The sequence below is a fragment of the Silurus meridionalis genome, chromosome 18 (genome assembly GCF_014805685.1).
Source record: "Silurus meridionalis isolate SWU-2019-XX chromosome 18, ASM1480568v1, whole genome shotgun sequence".
Lineage (NCBI taxonomy): Eukaryota > Metazoa > Chordata > Actinopteri > Siluriformes > Siluridae > Silurus > Silurus meridionalis.
Genome location: NC_060901.1, coordinates 12026899 through 12047924, shown reverse-complemented (window position 1 = coordinate 12047924; position 21026 = coordinate 12026899). Strand labels below are relative to the sequence as shown.

Below are 21026 nucleotides of genomic sequence, written 5' to 3'. Positions count from 1 at the left end.
TTTTTCTGCTTATTTTTTCTTCTCCTTTCAGTGTTCTATATGTCTCAGTGTCAGTGAGAACTGTCAATCTAAAAAAAATACCTTCTAGCTGATTAACACGTCTTATATGTTCTAAATGAAGAGAGTGGTGTGTTGAAGATACGCTCATCAATTAACAGTTAACAGACTGCTTTAATGTGCTGAAGTTTTTGTAACCAAAGCAGTATTCATGAGCTCAGTGTGGAATAGGGTGGAGTAAAAAAAAAATGATGGAATTTACACACAAAAAAAGCAGAGGGGAAAAAAAAAGAAAAAATGACAGCAAGGTCAGTCATCCTTTTCTTCAACAAAGTTTTCCACCACAGTTGTCTTTTTGCACTAAACCCTTGTGACACTTCTATGCAATATAAGAGGGATCATACAGCTTCACCCGCTGACTTTGATCAGTGAAGCTCCCAGGCCTCGCAGAATGAAGCGCGGGCCTCCTGAGTGGGCCGAGATAATTAGGGCACTTAGGCGTCGTCAAAGTCATTTTGACAACACTGATGTGGGAGATTGATATTCATGCTCCACTTGCCACCTTCTCCACCTGAGCGTGGCGTTTACTTCCCCATGCAATTAGTACCTGATGGTGAGGAGAGATGACAAAAGTGGAGCTGGGGCCGTATTAGCATTCAGCGGCATGTGTGCTACGAGCTACCAGGCCGTATAACCAACAGCTATTTTGGCCTTTTTAACACGGTCAATTTCATACTCGCTGAAATAAACGATTTGACGTTTTCCAACTGTTTTACTCGCTATTGATAGGTATTTGGAGTTTATGAATAGCAAAACGGTCAAGCCCGCTTTGCGTGCATAGTTTATATAACTTATGCAAGGCTTGGCAAAACACAATTCAAATAAACATCAGAGGGCCACGACTCGGGAAAAAAGTCTATAATCTACAAGATTGGCTTTAATATTTTAAAGCAAAAGGGTTGCTACATAAAAAGGTATGAGCCATTTTCTTTTTTAAAAGTATGCAAATGAAATGCATAAAAAAGGCATTTGTTTCTGCCTTATGAAAGATGAACGAGGACTACAATGTAGCTGAAGGAACCTGCTCACAGGCTTACAGGACCCCTAGAAGAGCATGTTTTTTTTCTATTCATGCAGCCACAGTGCCATCCAGTGGTTAGGACTTCTCAGACCAGCTCGGGAAAGAGAGAGCAGGAATATAAACAAGTGAAAAATCATCAATCACTTTCACATTCATTAGTCTTTACTAAGTGCTTTATTCTGGTCAGAGTGGTGCTGGTGTTTCTGGAGTATGGGCATGAGGCAATAATACACCTGGATGACGACTGTCCATTTTAGGGCACGTTCACACACCCATTCACACCCGATCTCATACATGCATCTCATTAACAGAAAAAGCCTGGACATCTTCATGGGAGAAAAAGCTGAGATCCTGAAGTAAATCCATAAGGAAACAGGATATCTCCACACACGAGCCCTGAAGCTGTAAGAGCGGCCTCAAAACAAATTAAGACTCGTAGTTTTTTGGTTTAGTTGGTTTAGTCATTGTTTTATTATCTATAAAACAAACCAAAATAAAAAAGCAAATCCAAGTAACCATTCAGTTTTCCAATAAAAAAAAAAAAGTATAAAAAGTATCCAACCCTCATATCTTCCCTTTGCTACCCAGAGAACAGCTAAATGACTGCAATGAATGATTTCAGTTTAGTCTGATCTAACAGTATTATATAAAGGCTATCATTAGACAGCTAATGGAATGTGCCAACTGAAAGTGATTTTTCTCGTTTTTATTTCATCCCCCTCCCCCCGAATAATTTAACATGACCACATCCTTCACCGGTATCATTTTGAAGGTCCCGAATACACAATCAATACATAACACAAAAAAAAAAAAAAAAAAAAACATTACAGTGTAGACAAACCTTTCAAACAAACACAAACAAAACAAAAAAATGTAAAAAAAAAAAACAATTAAAAAAAATATATGTCTGGGCAGCATTTTCTTTTCTTTTGGTTTCATGAGAACAACACGCTTTCAGTTTCCATAACAACAGTAATTTGTGTGAGCATCTAAAGAATACAGATATATATTTACTTATATAAATATATCACAACAAAATAGGCTAAAACTGTTATAAAAAACATTATTGGGTACAAAAGACATAATACCAAAAAAAGAAGTTTATGCATATAAACCTCAATAATTTAAATGATAAAAAAAGAGAGAAAAAAAAACAAAACAAACAATATTCTCACATTATTTTTTAAGCCCTGATCAAGCGCCCCTTTTCCTGCTTGAACTTTTTTTCTGCATCAGTGAGGAAGACGCTGAGATGCTAAAAGGTAATTCACCAAAAGAAAAATTATATATAAATACTACAAAAACAAGGAACTAAAAATGTACAGTACCCAGTGCGGCAACTCTACAGAATAAGTTAGAATGAAGCCATTTACAGTTATTTACAAAGTTTGTACAACATATGAACACTTTTGTGAGTGGAAATGAGAACTTCGGGTGGAAATGAAGGACGTGAGTGGCAGTGAGGGTGGCAGCAAGCGCCCGGCACAGTGAAGGAGAAGACAATCGAATGCGTTTGCGCACACAGTCATCGAAGCAGCAGTCGCCAGAGCGAATTCCTCATCACGAGGTGGAAGGAAAACAGCTTTGGCAGCAGACAACTGAAGATCTGAGCAAAGCATGGAGAATACTAGGGCTTTACAGTCCACCCATGTGCTGTGCGGTCTCTGCTGTTAGTCGATGTCGCTGAGATCGCTGCCCGGCTCGTCCTGCACTCGGCTTAGGTGGTTCATGGCCCGCGTGAACGCGATCTGAACGGCTTTGCGGATTGCTGAGGTGCGGCCTTCCATCATTTTGATCTTGTCGATGGTTTTGTCGGCGCCGAGAGGAACCATTTTGGATTTAGGAAGCCATTGCCTGGACAGATGAAATGACAATGTGGAGATTTTTTTATTTATATGCACAGTATTATTAGGTCAGTGTGGTTTTGGTAAATAAACTCAGGTAAATAAACTTAATGAAAAAATAAATCTGTCTTTCTCATACAACATACATTTTTATATCCATGCAAAGAAGACAAATATGTTTTACTGAAAATATATGGAAAGTTTTACACTTTAACCATGGCTTTCTAAGTCAACATGATGAAAAGTGGGCAAGTTTTGCCATGTTTAACGCAAAAAAACCCACTCCAAGCTGCCACTCCTGGGGTCCTAAACAAGGCCCTTAACCCCATTGCTGCTCAGCTGTATGGATGATCTAATTCTATAAGGTGCTCTGGATAAGAATGTCTGCCAAATGCCATAAATGAAAAGCGAAAGAGCATTTCCCCATCCTATTGATAATATTTACAACCATAATAACTTCAATTATCCATCAATAAATGAGCTAATAATTAAAAAGCATTGAACCAGTGATATGTGAAAGGTTTTTCTTAGGTCATCACACAGTTTATTAAAAAATCTGCCAATAAATTACGACATTCACTGCACATTTATACTCTGTTAATGTTTAACAGAAAATAGTTTTTATAAATATAGGCACAATGTCTAGGCAGTCTCTTTTACAAAGCTTACCAGCTGCGTTTGTTGTCGAAGAAAAGGACAAGGTAGAGCTTCTCTTCGGACTTGTACTGCATTTGCTCTCCGATGCGGAGCACGTCCAGTGGCGGGATTGGTATGGACACCCCGTTGTGATTGCAGCCCACCCGAGGCATGTGCGGGTCGATTATCTATGACAAACAAAAGATGTACAGGAGATAAGTTCGATGCCTGTAAGCTATCTGCTCTACACATGCATACACAGGCAGCTACTTGTGTCTTAATGGCTTCAGTGCATTTAATCAATGAGGCTTTCTTTTTGAAGAGGTACATGCGTGTGTCTCTCCCGTGGTGATACGATGCATTTCACTACAGGATCAATTTTATTTAAGGCACTGACTACTGAAATATTAGTAACAGAAAAAAAAGGTATTGAAACTTAAGTTATTTGGTTATTAAAATATTTTGTAGACTCACTATATATGACATGGTCCATTGCTATAATAAAAGGTAAATTGCTGCCATCTAGTGGACATTCAAAAAAACTCAAGTGCTCTGGCATCTGGGTTTCAAAACGATAAGTAATCACATGCATATCATCCTAACACAGACCTGAAAACAAACACAAGTGCAGTATTGTTAATGAAGAGACCTTGTGCAAGGATTTGCAGGAGGATTTTGTTTCCTGAATAGTTTAAATAGTTAGCACACGGTCACACACTCACCAAGGCAGGGTAGGACGGATATCCGCTACATTTTGCCCAAACTAGTTTTAGAGGTTCCAGAACAACTGTTGAAGCATTAGCAGGCATCCACAAATTGCTGCTCCCAACTTCTATGAAAGCAGGAATAACGACAATCTGGTTAAGGGGGGACTCAATGCAAACACTTCCAAAGCCATGCGTATAAGGAAGAGCATTAACAACCCAGCAACAGGCAAACACCAAAATACACACCGCAACATGAAGCAGTCACAGAATATATAACAAAAAAAAAAACCCGAACAAAATGTGGCTTTTCTTTTGTAATCAATCGCACGGAACTGATGACTTAGGATGCGATTTTACCCGAGGGCAAGGCTCAGTGGGGCAGTCTAGAACATCAAACTCGGGTGCAGGCACAAACAACCACCCCAACAGTGTCTGAGTGATGAAGTGTCAAAGTGAGAAAGTGACCTTGAATCAACCCAAGTGTAGGAAGTACAAACCCGATTTAAATAAAGTTGGGACACTGTACAAATTGTGAATAAAAAATGAATGCAATAATTTACAAATCTCAAACTTATATTTTATTTACAATAGAATATAGATACATATAATGATGATGAAAATTTTGAAATTTCATGCCAATTATTGGCTCATTTTGGATTTCATTAGAGCTACACATTCCAAGAAATTTGGGACAGGTAGCAATAAGAGGCTGGAAAAGTTAAATGTACATATAAGGAACAGCTGAAAGACCAATTTGCAACTTATTAGGTCAATTGGCAATGATTGGGTATAAAAAGAACCTCTCAGAGTGGCAGTGTGTCTCAGAAGTCAAGATGGGCAGAGGATCACCAATTCCCCCCAATGCTGTGGCGAAAAATAGTGGAGCAATATCAGAAAGGAGTTTCTCAGAGAAAAATTGTCATCATCATCATCATCATCTACAGTGCATAATATCATCCAAAGATTCAGAGAATCTGGAACAATCTCTGTGCGTAAGGGTCAAGGCCGGAAAACCATACTGGATGCCCGTGATCTTTGGGCCCTTAGACAGCACTGCATCACATATGGAAATCATATGTAATGGAAATCACAACATGGGCTCAGGAATACTTCCAGAAAACATTGTCTGTGAACACAATCCACCGTGCCATTCGCCATTGCTGACAAAAACTCTATAGGTCAAAAAGGAAGCCATATCTAAACATGATCCAGAAGCACAGGCGTTTTCTCTGGGCCAAGGCTCATTTAAAATGGACTGTGGCAAAGTGGAAAACTGTTCTGTGGTCAGACGAATCAAAATTTGAAGTTCTTTTCGGAAAACTGGGACACCATGTCATCCGGACTAAAGAGGATAAGGACAACCCAAGTTGTTATTAGCGCTCAGTTCAGAAGCCTGCATCTCTGATGGTATGGGGTTGCATGAGTGTGTGTGGCATGGGCAGCTTACACATCTGGAAAGGCACCATCAATGCTGAAAGGTATCTCCAAGTTCTAGAACAACATGTGCTCCCATCCAGACGTCGTCTCTTTCAGGGAAGACCTTGCATTTTACAACATGATAATGCCAGACTACATACTGCATCAATTACAACATCATGGCTGCGTAAAAGAAGAATCCAGGTACTGAAAGGGCCAACCTGCAGTCCAGATCTTTCACCCATTAAAACATTGGGTGCATCATAACGAGGAAGATGCGACAAAGAAGCCCTAAGACAGTTGAGCAACTAGAAGCCTGTATTAGACAAGAATAGGACAACATTTCTATTCCTTAACTTGAGCAACTTGTCTCCTCAGTCCCCAGACGTTTGCAGACTGTTATAAAAAGAAGAGGGGATGCCACACAGTGTTAAACATGGCCTTGTCCCAACTTTTTTGAGATGTGTTGATGCCATGAAATTATAAATCAACATATTTTTCCCTTAAAATTATACATTTTCTCAGTTTAAACATTTGATATGTGATGTATTCTGGATAAATATTGAAATTTGAAACTTCCACATCATTGCATTCTGTTTTTATTCACAATTTGTACAGTGTCCCAACTTTTTTGGAATCGGGTTTGTAGATAGTAGAAAAAATACTGGGTATTTTGGGTTTTCAGGTCATACACACCCCTCAGTTTATTAATTCATTTTTTTACTTTCATACTTTAATTCGGTGCAGTGTTTAACTAAACCGAACAAGTAGTATTTTGGTCTGATTCAGGTTCTGTAAAAAAAATAACACGTGAAAAGTCCTTAAAGGTGAGCTACTATACTATATATATATATATATATATATATATATATATATATATATATATATATATATATATATATATATATATATATATATAAAAATATATTAACAAGTACCTTATACAACCAAACAACCACAAACCAAAAATGATTATATGTATTTGTGCTTGTGTGTATGGGGGGGCTGCATCCAGCTACCACTGATCCCTTACACTACACTTCAGCCCACACGGTAAAGGTGGTAAAGTTTAGTGTCAAATAGCACAAACACACACACACACACACACCTCTCTACGCCCTTAGCGTCCTACTCACCAGCAGCGAGTCTAGCAGCTTTGGCGAAGTTCCCAGTCTCGATGCAAGCGATGAGCTCACTTTTGTCGTCCACCGTGTTCCTGCGCACGAGAGCCGGCTTCCCCTTTCCACACTTGGGGAAACCTAAAGGGAAGCTGCTGACACGAACACACCAAAGAAAAAAAAAACACATACTAACATTAAAAATCGGAATCAGTGTGCAAAGGTTTTGTTTTTATGAAACTGTAATTAAAAAACACACATTTTGTTGGTTTACAGCACATTTAACCAGTTCAAAAAACTAAACAAAAGGTGTCACTATTCTCCTTTTATCTTCAAGCACTGTTCATTGTATGTACAGGACAGAATATTTTCTCATGCAGTTTCTCTTCTTCTTTCGGCTTTCCCCATTAGGGGTCGCCAAAGCGTATCTCTCCTTCAGTTGATATTTTAGCCCACACAAAAACCTTACGGTAGGTTATATTTAGGGCTAAAACGATTCCTTGATTAACTCGAGTAATTTGAATATTTAAAATAACTCATCAAGACAAATTATTTATCCCTGGAAAGAACTCTCTCTAACAATCAGATATGGAGAAAACAGATGCTCATTCACACACCAACAGCTTAAAACTTCAGGCTGACAACACGATTAGCGGTGGATGCACCAGAAATTCTGGATGTTTACTAAAATCAGAATTGAGAGAAATAAATTCACATGGTGTTTCTGCCTGTCTATACATGTGTCTGTCTGTCCATGTCTGACTGCATGTGCTTCTCTATATGTGAGCTAGAGCAAAGATTTTCCATGTATCCATCCTTAAAAATATATGAAAAAATGAAAACAAATCATCAAATGTGTGGAATGCTCAATTTAACTAGCACATTTCCAAATTTCAGGGCCCTTTAATAGTGTAGCTGTGTACAGTATTGAATCTGCAAAGCTCTCATTTTACAAGGTCTGAAAGGCATTTGTCTAGATGAGGGAAATGCTTGGGCTTCAGTTTCATTTGTTGTAAAATAAAACCTTTTAAGTGTGCTCAAATGCATTATTTTCAGCTTAAATAAGTCTTTTATTGGTAATGAATAAGGTTGATTTAGGACAGCACCAGGGCTTCTCCAATTTCTCTTCAGCCTCATAAAGAGGTGGTTGGTGCACTATACTGTTATACTAGGAAAAGGGAAATAAGGGGAAAAAGGGAAAACAACGCAGCCTGATGCAGTTTTGATCAAAGCAGTCTTTTTACAATCAAGGAAAAAAAACCTTCCATTCTAATGTGGTTAGTTTACTTTCTCTCTGAATGTACAAGTACAGTAATTGTCTATTGTTGATCAAAACCTTCATTAACAAAAAAAAAACAAGGTTTAGTTTAAGGTCTCTCATAAGGATTATAGATTATTGTGTGTGTGTGTGTGTGTGTGTGTGTGTGTGTGTGTGTACCTAGTGTTGCCCAGCAGACTGCTGCTAGAGGAAATGCTGGATTCTGAAGCACATCTGCGACGAGGCCCCTGCTGTCTGCTGGGATTCGATGCCTTCTTTCCCTCCAGAACAAAACCATTCGACAGACCTGACAGATTGAAATAAAAGGAAAAAAAAAAAAAGGGGTCAACTTGTCTAACAAAACCTGCACAGAGGACAGTGGATTCTGCCTGAGGGGAAACAAACTGCAGTCTGAATTCAGGACATTTTATATTCTTTTTCCCTTTTCTTCACACCTTATTTCTTTAACCTTAAACCTAACTCAGGGCTCTACTGCAAACAAAACTATGCAAACGGTGCAGCTCAATATGTCTATTGATTTAATTATGATCTAGTTCTGTCAGTGCTTCTGCACTCCTCCGGGCAGTACCAGGACGCTTGGTAGATATCTCCTCTTCGCCTTCGCTTCCCCGGCTTGCACTTCGTGTCCTCTTCCTGGTGTGAAGCAGCGTCTCCAGGCGTGGGATCACTACCGACAGGATGGTCTTGGCACCTATTTGGGCTTCATCTCCTCCCGTAGCCTTCTGCGGGCTTGTGCTTTTGGACTTACGGAAAAGCACTGACGTGCGCCTGTTTACTGGAGCAGAGCGCTCAGCAACGGTGGACATGGCCACCACACTGACATCAGCATTGTCCATCAGTAACCGATCCCGAGAAAGACCGTTCAGTGTCTCTGTGTGCTCAGGCTTTCCTGGCCGCTGTTGGGGCTCGATGGGGTTCAGCGTGGGCGGCTCTGAAGGGCCGTCTGATTGGATGACAGGGGGCTGAGAATCTGATGGCTCCAGCTTTGGAGGGGCCGATTTGTCTCCTGGAAAAAAGACAAAAGGCTTAAAAGGCTTAGTCCAGTTTGTAAAAACCACTGACCAAAAAAAAAAAAAAAGTCTTGCAACACGTTTTGAGGATCCAGATGCCAGTATCCATCACTTTATATATGATTTAATATTGTGGACAGCCAGTGATTAATGGCCCGGCTGGTACTTTCTTTTAGCACCAAACCTGTAATGTTGCACCTTGCACCTTATTTATACAACATTACACATCATCATCCAATGCTCAAATCAGAGGGATTAAATAAAACAGCAATTATAACAGTATAATAACAGTATAATAGCTCTGGCTATAACATAAATAATAAAGCTACACTATATAGACAAAAGTTTGGGGGCATCTGACTTCCCCAGCCATATGCAGTTCTTTCCCAAACTGTTATCAAAAAGCTCAAGGCACACACTTGAAGGGTCTGTGAAAGCAGTAGCATTAAATTTCCCTTCAATTGAATCAAGAGACCAAAACCTGTTGCAGGATGACAAGAAGGTCTGCTTTGAATGGGTTGGGGTTGAAGATCTCAACCCTATTAAACATGTGGGGTGAATTGAAACGTTGACTGTACCCTAGACCTCCTCGCCAACATCAGTACTTGGCTTTACTAACAACCTTGAACTTAAATCTCAACAAGCACACTCAAAATCTGGAGGAACATCTTCCCAGAAGGATGGAGGAAATTCAAAGAGCAAATTGGGACTAAATGGGAAATGCAATGCTCAAAAAGCAGATACCATACTTATGACCAGGTGTCTGCAAACTTTTGGTAATAAAGTGTATAGTATAGTATACATTCATTAGTACATTATGATAGAAACAATAGTGCATTGTACCACTTGGACTTGTTTGATAGACACTACATAAACTAATAATGCACATATTAAGAAACATTCATATTCAAAAGAAAAACTGTATAATCATTATCCTGTATGGAGGAAGTCTCTAGTATCAGTGCTTTGCAATGGCCAGAAAATGTTCTGACAAATGTGTTACTTAAATGTTTTCTGCCAACATGACAAGCATTGTTTTTGTCTTATTTAACTGCCATACAATGAGTAAAACAGACTGAAACACCAGCAATCACAGGGACTGACTTGTCTTACAGATATTGTAGCACAATAAATGTAAATATAAATATGGCTAGATTAAAAAACAGCTGTGTCTAGTTGTGTTGTGCTATCGTGGTTTCTATTATACTTCATCTCAAAACATCATACTCGTGTGCAACATGCTTGTTTAAACAACTGGACACCCACAGTCATGGACCAATGTGTACACACTTATCTATGCATGGTCATATAGTGGTAGGGATGTTGTAGCTCAGTGTTTAAGGCTCTGGGTTACTGATCGGAAGAACGGGGGTTCGAACCCCTGTATCGCCAGGCTGCTGGCGGTAGCCTTCCCGGAATGATAGACAAGTATGCAAGCTTGCAAGGCCAATAATACTTTTTCTTGACACATGAGACAAACGGCCATTTCTTTGCAATAAACAAAAAAAAAAAAAATCAGTTGTTCACTTTTGTTTAAATACCCTGCATTCTGAATCATCTTTCCTCTTTCCCAACCATTTGAGCATTTAAAATTTTTGTTTGAACCTTATGTTGACTGTATCTTTACATTTACAAAACATGTCTCTGGCATTGCTCAGCAGGCCGTTCCGAATGTAGGGGGAGGGCCGTATTCGGCTCATGGGCTGTAGTTTTGGGACCCCTGGTCTGTGTCACGTTTCAGTCCAGCCGTGCCTGTATGTTAATTGTGCGCTGTTAATTTGCTCTAAACCAAAAACAACTTCCTGGTGTGCTCAGGCATACTTGTGCCAATAAAGGTGATTGTTCTTCTTCTAGAATAAAAAAACATAAACTCGAGAACTTTTCAGAATGTACTGTTAAGGGAAACCAATCCACTTCACTGGGGAAACAGTAATAGCTACAGTAGCCAGTTATTTTTTCTAACAGCACATGCTATATTTAAACCACACAGAATATTCTTAACAAATTGCAGAAGGTAAACCTCTACATAAACCTATCAGCTTATTGAAAGCTTAAACTCATTAGGCATTATAAAAAGGGAATTAAAATTACAGGTTCAAGCACCTCTCAGCTGAAACAGACCCAGCGAGGGTTTTCCGTGGTGTTAAAAGTTCTTTCGCGTGTTCAGCTAATACTAACCTTCCTCAGCTGGGCTGTCCTCTGATGCTGGCTCCTCTGCGGGTCTTGCATGTTCGGATGAGCGAGGCAACGTTTTCCTCAGACTCATTTCCATTCTCACGTCACCGATAGCCTTCTTCAGCAGCTTCAGACGTTTACTGCGTGAAGGACTCGTCTTCATCGCTGTGGTCAAGTCCAGCTTCTCAAGAAGCTCCTTTAGCTGCTCCTCAAGAGACATGTGCTTCCTGTTGGCTGAAACCAGCAACCGGTCCACTGGGGGAGTAAAATAATAAACAGTGCTGAATACAATTACTATACATTTTCTACACCAGCAGCTCTGAAGAGCATCTTGGATACAACAAACAAGTTTGGGTCACAATGTTATAGAGAAGAAAAAAAAGGTCAAAGGTTCATTCATTCTTTTTATTCCTGAAAGTTTATTCAGTCTCTGTACTACTCACTGCAATTGTTATGATATCAGGCATCAGTATTAGATTACTGAATTCACTGTTCAGGGATTCTTTATGTCCTACATTTACAGGTGTTCAGTGAGAAAACATGTCAGAGAATGTTCATTAGATTCGATGCATTAATTTGTCACATGTACATTACAACACAATTCTTTCTTTGCATATGCCATGATACAGCACCCTTGGACCAGAGAGGGTTAAGGGCCTTGCTGAAGGGCCCAACAGTGGCAGCTTGGCAATACTGGGGCTTGAAGCCCTGACATTCTGATCAGAAAGCTACTGAGCTTCTTACTCTTCTAAAATTATTTACAATATATTTGGCTGGAATATTTACAAAGCTACTGAACTGATCTCAAGAAAAGCTTTTGGGTTGCATTTAATATTTATTATTTCTTTCAGTTTTTTGAGGAGCTGTACACATGTTACACTATCGACATATTTACATTGCTAAACACTTATTTTGGCTGCATGTGTGTGCTAGTGTTAAAAGTTCAGAAGAAAAGTAACTTGTCAGTCACAATTTGATTAGGTACTTGAAATGGGCAGCATTGTTACATGGAAACAGATCACTCAGCAGCTTGAATGAAATTTCGAAATTTTTCCCATCTATGAAATACCATGGGAAAAAAAGTCTGTGCTTACCGTCTTCCCAGGAGAACTGAGAAGGTGCCTCGACCTTGGGTTGTTCACACGTGTGCATGCCTGTGCCTGGCTCGAAGCCGACGCGTTCAACGTGGCGACGCGCCTTCCGGAGCAAAACTCCTCCCTGATCCCGAAGTCTGGCAGCCGCGCGGTAAAAATATGTGTCCTTGGCATTGTATTTCATGCAGTTTGCGATGATGAGATCGAAATCGGCCTCGAAGTCGTCCAGATTACTGTACGCCTGTGTATCTATACGTTGTCTCATGGTGGAGAAATCCATGGGGTGCTTAATGTGGTCCAGGTAATCAGGTACCTGAAAGGAACATGCAGCGATTCAGGTCTAGTTAACTTTACGACAATATGGCAGTATTTCATTAATTCATTTATGTCATTAACTGCAAAAAAGTCAAAACTATGCAAGAGTATTAACTTCCCATTTAACTGGTTTACTAGGTAAATAGGTGTAAAGACGTTGGGCTTTTGATTCAAAGGCCATGAGTTCAAATCCCAGCACCACCAAACTACCACTGAGTCCTCAACACTCAAATACTAAATAAGATAATTCTATTCTCTCTCTCGCTCTCTCTCTCATATATATATATATATATATATATATATATATATATATATATATATATATATATATATATATATATATATATAAGGACTGCAACAACTAATTGATAATCATTAAAAATAAAAACGGATGTCGTTATTAATTAGTTGGGCTGATCAAGTTAGGGGTTAGCATGATAATTCTATTTGCATCTGGTAGAAAAGCTGTAAATGTGATAATATAGACATGAATGGGGAAAAATTTATATACAGTAATCCCCAGTTTATTGCGGTGGTTTCGGTACAAAACCTCCCACGATATACGATAAACCGCCACCCCAAAATGTTTTTTTTTTTTTATGGTTTCAGCCATTATTCATCCTCCCACACAGAATACATTTGCAAGAATAGAGAGTTATATATTTTGTGTAGATTCGTAGAAATACAGTACATTGCATCAGATTAATAGTAAGTACATGCACTGTATGGTATACAGTTCTGTAGTAACGTAGCCTATGCGTAGTTTCTATGCTTGTTTATTGGTTGAAGTGTCCTATGACATCAAAAAAGAAGCCGAGTTAAAGATTAAACTATTTTATTTCTTAAATATACAATATTATTTTACCAAGCTGGCATTTTATTTAAAATTATTATAAAAAATGTAAACTTTTCAAATGCTGATGTACAAATAACAAAAAACTGCGTTAATAAAAAATAAACAATTTAAATAACAAACCGTGACTTAAATACCGAGGTACGTACTAAACCGCTAATATAAAAAAAATTAGTAATATGATCAGAAATAACTATATCCTATGTATAATAAAATGTTTGCCATATAGTCTGCTTACCTAAGCTAGTGACAAATTAATACTTTTTGTTTGCTAGCAATGATATTTTGCCAGAGTAAAAAAAAAGCTGTGCTTAAGTGAGCTTTTCTTTCACTGAAACCAAAAATAAGAGATTTGTCCAGTATAAAATACCCTGAGCTTATCATCATCATCATCATCATCAAGGTAATCTTTAGTGGGATACTACTGTATTTACACTCACCTCCTCGATGCTAACTGGCTGTGAAAAGATCTTGGCCTGGTCTTTTTCCTGCAGCTGGTCCAACACTGCCCTCAGCAAAATGTTTAATGGAGAGAGCTGCATTTCTAAAATTGACTGCTGAAGTTTCATCTGCAGAAATAAAAAAATGACACCTGAATCTTCCAGCCATATATGCAGTAGCATGAAATTTTCCCTTCACTTGAACTAGGAGACCCAAACATGTTTTAGCATGACAATGCCTGTGTGCACAAAGCAAACTCCATGAAGATATGGTTTACATGGGTTGGATGTGCAGACCTTCCAGTAACTACAGGGGAATTAAGTTGATCCGTCACACCATGACGTTATGGGAAAGAATAGTGGAAGCCAGGCTGAGGGAAGAGGTGACCATCTGTGAGCAACAGTATGGTTTCATGCCGAGGAAGAGCATCACAGACGCATTATTTGCTTTGAGAATGCTGATGGAGAAGTATAGAGAAGGTCAGAAGGAGTTGCATTGTGTGTTTGTGGATTAAGAGAAAGCGTACGATAGAGTGCAGAGAGAGGAGATGTGGTATTGTATGAGGAAGTCAGGTGTGTCAGAGAAGTATGTGAGGGTGGTGCAGGACATGTATGAGGACAGTGTGACAGCAGTGAAGTGTGCAGTAGGAACGACAGACTGGTTCAGGGTGGAGGTTGGACTTCTTCAAGGATCGGCTCTGAGACCTTTCCTGTTTGCAGTGGTGATGGACAAGTTGAGGGACGAGGTCAGACTGGAATCTCCATGGACTATGATGTTTGCGGATGATATTGTGATTTGGGGTAAGAGTAGGGAGCAGGTTGAGAAGAGCCTAGAGAGGTGGAGATACATGCTGGAGAGAAGGGGAATGAAAGGCAGTAGGAGTAAAACAGAGTACATGTATGTGAATGAGAGGGAGGGCAGTGGAGTGGTGCAGTTGCAGGGAGAAGAGGTGGAGAAGGTGGAGGAGTTCAGGTACCTGGGCTCAACAGTGCATAGTAATGGAGAGTGTGTTGGAGAAATGAAGAAAAAAGTGCAGGCAGGTTGGAGTGGGTGGAGAAGAGTGACAGGAGTGATTTGTGATAGAAGAGTATCTGTGAGAGTGAATGGGAAAGTTTATAGGACTGTGGTGAGACCTGTAATGTTGTATGGATTAGAGACAGTGACATTAACTAAAAGACAGGAGGTGAAGCTGGAGGTAGCAGAGCTGAAGATGTTGAGGTTTTTGTTGGGAGTGACGACGATGGACAGGATTAGAAATGAGTTTATTAGAGGAACTGCGCATGTAAGATGTTTTGGAGACATGGTGAGGGAGGAGAGATTGAGATGGTTTGGACGTGTGCAGAGGAGGGACATTGGGTATATTGGTAGGAGAATGCTGAGGATTTAGCCACCAGGAAGGCAAAGAGGAAGGCCAAGGAGGAGGTTTATGGATGTGGTGAGGGAAGACATGCAGGTAAGTTTAGAGAGATGATCCACTGTGGCAACCCCTAATGGGAGAAGCCAAAAGACGAAGAAGGAGGAGTGAAAGCTCTACTGTTATAAAGCGCTCACCTCAACCCTATTAAACATCTTTGGGATAAATTGAAGCATTGACCCCAGAACTTCCTTACCTACACTTACACCTACATTAGTACCTGACTTTACTAACACCCTTGTGTTTAAATGAGCACAAATCTCCATAAACACACTCCAAAATCTAGTGGAATATAGAGTGAAAGAAATTATAAAAGCAAGTAGGACTAAATGTGGAATGTGACGCTTAAAAAGCTAATGACCAAACATTGCATTCTTGAACTTGGAAGTCAAGTATTTAGTCTGTGCTACTTCTGTGCTGGATTCTTCATCTACATTATAATGTCATTGCTGTAAAATGGTGAATGGGATTAAACTTCCTGCCCTTTTCCCCCACAGGGACTGAAATTCTTTCTCCAATCAAACAATATTGTAACTTTGCATACAACTTCGAACTTCTCATAGGAATACTGAAAATACAGAACTAACAAAACCGGCAAAACTGAGCGCATCACAAGTCTTCTAATATGAAAGGTAGAGTTGGTTAAGTTGTGTCATTGACTCTTTATGCACTTTTTGAAAAAGTCTTCATAAAAGCAGCTGAGTGAAACAGTTAACCAGGTCATTACCTCCTCCCTCTTGAGCTTCTCTCTCTTCCTGATAAGCTCCAGCAATAGCCTGGCTCTCTCTAGGTCATGCCTCAAACGCTGCCACTCCTTCAGCTGCTCCTTCAGTGCCCGGCTCTCCTCCTCACTGTGCTTCTGCACACATGAAACACAATGGTTTCAGACAACGTTATTCAACATTTTCGAGCCACTGAAGCGCAGGGTCTCGTCGGACTCACGGGTTGAGAAGTTTTCTGGGACTGTAGGCAAGAGTGCAGTCGTCTGATCAGTGGCAGCCCGTTCCGTGATTGTCTCTTCAGGGTCCAGTAGTTTAAAACCAGCTCGACAAATGCCTTCTTTCTCTGGAGGGAAACTTGACTGAGGATTGAGTCCAACCTGTTGCATAAAAGAAGAGATTAAAAGGAATCTAAATTCACTCAGCTCTCATATCCAACACTGACTAAATCATATCTGTCCAAAACAAAATTCACCATGAAGCAACCCTATTGCCTCAATTTACACGCTCCAGGCCTAATCCTCTTTTCCAGATGAGGCACTACACAAATAAATGCTTCACTGATTATTTATTGACCACATCTGTACAGTGTGGATTTACTTCAAACAATTACTTGGATGCACTAAGAAACATTTATAACACACTTAAAAAGGACGACTAAAGGCGTGTCAGGTGATGATCAAGGGATCACATCAGATGTATATAATGTGTCAACACAGACATGATATTGATGTTTTATCAAGAAACATAACCGTGGTAGAATCCCATATACCGCCTGACGGCACACAGACACACAACGTAGCTGAAATTATTTGTTGCAGCAAAAGGTTTTTGCAGACCTCTTTAGCTGTAATACTTCATATAGGTGCATTCAGTTCAAATTCATTTTATGAGCATAATTTGAAAATGTATACAAATGATTTTTTTTGCCATATTTCTGAACGTTCCACTCAAGCCCAAGTTATAAGGTTAATAACTTTTATATGTTAAGTTTTAAATTTGATCAGTGTGGATTATAATCTCACAATGAAACAATAACATACTATAAATAACCCCACCCACACACACACACACACACACACACACACACTAAGAACAACTTTGCAAAAGGGCCCGCATTTAACCTGAACCCTATGATTAGGGAAATGGTGGTGGTTTTATAATTGCAAAGTTCCTGTTTGAATCCTCAGTCAGGTTTTCATTATATCCGAATTTAGAATCTCACACTGTTCGAATTCACCTCTATTGATATCACTCATGCTGCAGACTGACGTAAAGTGATTCAGGAGTATTTCTTTATTGCATCGTCAGCGATTCTCTGTACATTCGTGACTCACTGTTGTCCTCTCATCTTACCTGTGAGGAGGAAAACTGGAAACAGGCATAGCTGGGACTGCTACTACAGAGTCTGCACTCTTTTTGTTCTTTTTGTTCTTCTGTTTTTTCGTTAGACTCGCTTTCTTCTTCTGTGTCCGACAAAGACTGTTTTTGGTTTTGGGGTCGTCATATATAGCGAGGGGCCTTTTGATGCACCCGTTAGGTGTGTGAGCTCCGCAGTAGGCCGTCTTCTTCACAGTGAAGGTAGGGTCACCCGAATCGTTAGTCTCTTTAATAGGCTCCATCTTTAAGAAAAGGCCAGCTTTCTGTGCGCAGCTAACATGGAAGGCCGTGTAGCAGTTGGCCTTGTGGCACTGGATGCAGGCGCCGACGCCTTTCTCCTTACAGAGGTAGCAGGTGAGTTTCCATCGGGCGGATGGAATGTTGGCTACGCCATCGATGGGCTCGATAAAGACCGTGTTCGAGAAACCGACCTCGGGTACCCAAAGAGCACAGACTACATGCCCCCAGCGATCATCCTCAGTCTTCTTGACGGCACCGCCCTTGTTGGGACACAGGATGCAATCAGCAGGTTGCGTGGGAGACTGCAGGCAGTGGCGGCAAAGCCACTGGCCCTCAGGGATGTAGGGAACTCCGTAACACTCCTGGTGAACTGCGAGATTGCACATGTCGCAGAAAAGGATAGCGTTGCTATCCTGACATTCTCCATCCATGCAGATACAGCAAACAGCGTCCTCGTCCACCAGTGAATGTGGATCCTGCTGGCCCTGGCTCTCTAAGAATGACTCCTTCTCAAAGCGGTCCACAAGAAACTCAAAGACGTTGGGAGAGACCTGGCTGAAGCCCTCACTTCGTCTCTTTTCATTGACCAGCTCCAGCCAGGCGTAATCCTCCTCATCCATGTCATATTCCACTTCTTCGTCTAGCTCCTCTGGGGTTTTTTCTTCGTACCTGTAATACGCCTGAGGTCTTCGTGGCACGGCTGGAAGGTTATACTCCACGATGCGGAACTTGGGTTCGGGTAGGGTACAGGATGATGCCTGAGCCCCTTGCGTGTTTACCGAGGCGTTCTTTTTCAGGCGGTTGTTCTTGAGGCGTGCCGACCGCAACGGAGCCTGCTGAGGTTTTTCTGTGTTCTCCTTATTGCTGGTGCATTCCATGATCTCCTGGGCCACGGGGTCGTCGTCGGCGATGACATCGAGCTTATCGAAGATGCTTATCCGGTGCACACGGCCGTCATCCTCCAGCTCCACAATGCGTTGGGCTTGCGCGTACGTCAGGGTCTCCCTGTTCGGTGACGGTTTGATGGGAGAGGGTGCCCGCTGCAGTGCGGGAAGCCTGTTGTTCCGTGCTTTCTTCCCCATCGCGGAGCCTCAAAAACCTACACAGGAACATAGATTTCAATTAACAGATATCCAATCACGACATAACTTCGACATCATAAATACACGAACCTAAAATGAACAAGCAGTCCAGTGATTCATACAAACATTGAATTCGCAAAGCAAATTACTAATTTGGGAGGTGAAAAGGTTTCAGTCACGGCTCTATCACCTTCAGAACTGGAGGAAACGTCTAAACAAAATGTATAAAAGGGAATAAACGTGCTGGCTGTCTGACAGGATGGGGCGCCTCATGTATCTATATCTATAGATAGCGAAGAGTCCCACTGTTCTGGAAATACTCTTTTCACCTGACCTGAGATCTTTATCAGATGCCTGCAGCACATACTGCAGTTGTGACAACCACAAAGTAAAACCTTGATGACAAGAGGCGTCAAGAATAGCAAGTTAGTTTCTGTTAAATCGGCCCCAGTGTCAGCCTGTGAGAATTACTCCAACACTCAGCTGATGCACAGCCATCAGAGTTGTACTACCTCAGCTGGCCAACTTGGAGCAGCAGTACACACAGAAATGAATGAGATGTCAGGGTTGGATCCTTAAACCTAAACACAGCAGAAGTTACCCGAACCCATGTGAGAGGGAGAGAGTGAGAGAGGAAGTAGTGTCTCTATGGTAATTACTACTGACAGATTTTGTTGCATACCACAATGTGGGTGTTGTGGTGGGGGCGGGGAAAACATTTACCACCCCAAACCTTGAATCTCATTCAGCTCCCTCTCTCTCTCTCTAAGCCTGACTCCTGTTTAATTTCTTGGTGTCCGGATGGTTAGAAGAACAACGTCAAAGCTGTGGAGCTGCTCCCAATAAAACACTAAAACACCAAATGGCACTGTGGCAATCAAACCAGGCAATGGGTTGCTAGAGACCCTGTAGATCCATGTCACAACAACAAGCAGATCTCATAGTCTTGGGGTTCTGAGCATAACTGATCACAACTGATCCCAAGCACTACAGCCGCCCAGATCCGTCAGATCGCCGACATTCTGTAGTAAAACTGCGCATCGTTACCTGGAAGGCCCTATGCTTTGAGCTGGAGACAGAGGCAGCGGCTGCTGAAAGCAATGGCGATACGGCCTGCTCGGCGGCTCTGATTCCGCACACAATGTTCTCATCCAAAATGTGCGGGTCGAGCTTCCTGTTAACAAAATCCAAATTACAACGATAGGTATCCACGATGCCCTCCAAGCGTACGCTTTCCGAACCGTTTAAAATGGCCGAAAACCAGGTTTAAAAGGCATCCATTAAAACAGCGCCGTCCTCCTCCCTGTTAACGCGGAGCTGCTACAAGCTTCGCCTTCCTCCCCACAACAATGCGGACGGGGTCGCTACAGACAGCCCCGCCCCCTACGCACGACGTAATGACGTCTCACGTTGAGGGCGGGATGGAGGTGGGTGTTACAAACGCGTTGTCTTTATGGCTGCGTGCCAAATAAACGCAACCCCACCTCTAAAGTGCGCTGTGTGGGGGCGAAAATAATGGGTATATACGTAGTGCACATATATGTCTCACTGAGGGGTATTTGGAATACGGCCAAGGCTTCAGAGGGGACATTTTCGCAGCCGTTTCCTCGCCCTCCGTAGAAACACATTTGTCCGCTCTAATGGATAGAGGTTATTGTACGGGGGGCTGTTTTTTTTTTTAAACTGCTCTACACGAAAGAGCACATGAACAGAATATCTTAATAATAATAATAATAATAATTATTGATGTTATTTAGCACTCCCATTGCACACACTCTTATTATACCAGGAATGCAAAATTTTATAATATTATTATATGATTTATTATTATGTTTATGATGTACACGTTTATAAACGTGTGATTGTGCCTCTCTGCAGTGAATCAGGGGCTAAAAGCTTGTGTTAAAAGCCCCCCTGTAGTGCCCCATGTTTTGCCCCACCTGTTTTGCGCCTCGGTGCCCCTGAGAGAGACCCTCGGGTCAAGAAACCCCGTGTGTTCGCCTTCCTGCCCCGATAAGACCGTTTCCAACACATTCACTTCCAAATACAGTGCTTTACAGGAGCGCTGAGGATGGACTCTGAGCCCGTCCGGGTCATAAGCAGTCGGCCTATAAAACGCCACCGTGGCCCCGGTTTGTCACACACGCACACCCCCCCCCCCCCCACCGGTCTCTCAGCATTAAAGCTTCCGATGAGTTTTATTTGTTTCTCCTTTTTTTTATGTA

The 21026-nt window shown here is 41.2% G+C and overlaps 1 protein-coding gene across 5 annotated transcripts; it reads right to left on the bottom strand.

Moving 5' to 3' along the window:
* Window positions 1–1525: 1525 nt before the first annotated feature.
* Window positions 1526–20865, bottom strand: brd1a (bromodomain containing 1a). 5 transcript variants are annotated; one of them, XM_046872622.1, is made up of 13 exons: window positions 20742–20865; window positions 17456–18818; window positions 16323–16479; window positions 16108–16239; window positions 13966–14094; window positions 12358–12670; window positions 11267–11518; window positions 8647–9084; window positions 8238–8364; window positions 6818–6954; window positions 4281–4390; window positions 3592–3746; window positions 1526–2932 (listed from the first exon to the last, which is right to left on the bottom strand). In XM_046872622.1, exons 2-13 carry the CDS (start codon window positions 18799–18801, stop codon window positions 2749–2751), a joined length of 3480 nt encoding a protein of 1159 aa, XP_046728578.1. In that variant the 5' UTR covers window positions 18802–18818; window positions 20742–20865; the 3' UTR covers window positions 1526–2748. The 5 variants fall into 5 exon arrangements, 4 of the variants coding, with proteins under 4 accessions (XP_046728578.1, XP_046728577.1, XP_046728579.1 ...); XM_046872621.1 differs by lacking the exon at window positions 20742–20865 and adding an exon at window positions 19849–20161; XM_046872623.1 differs by lacking the exon at window positions 20742–20865 and adding an exon at window positions 19849–20161 and having other exon boundaries at window positions 6818–6951.
* Window positions 20866–21026: the final 161 nt, after the last annotated feature.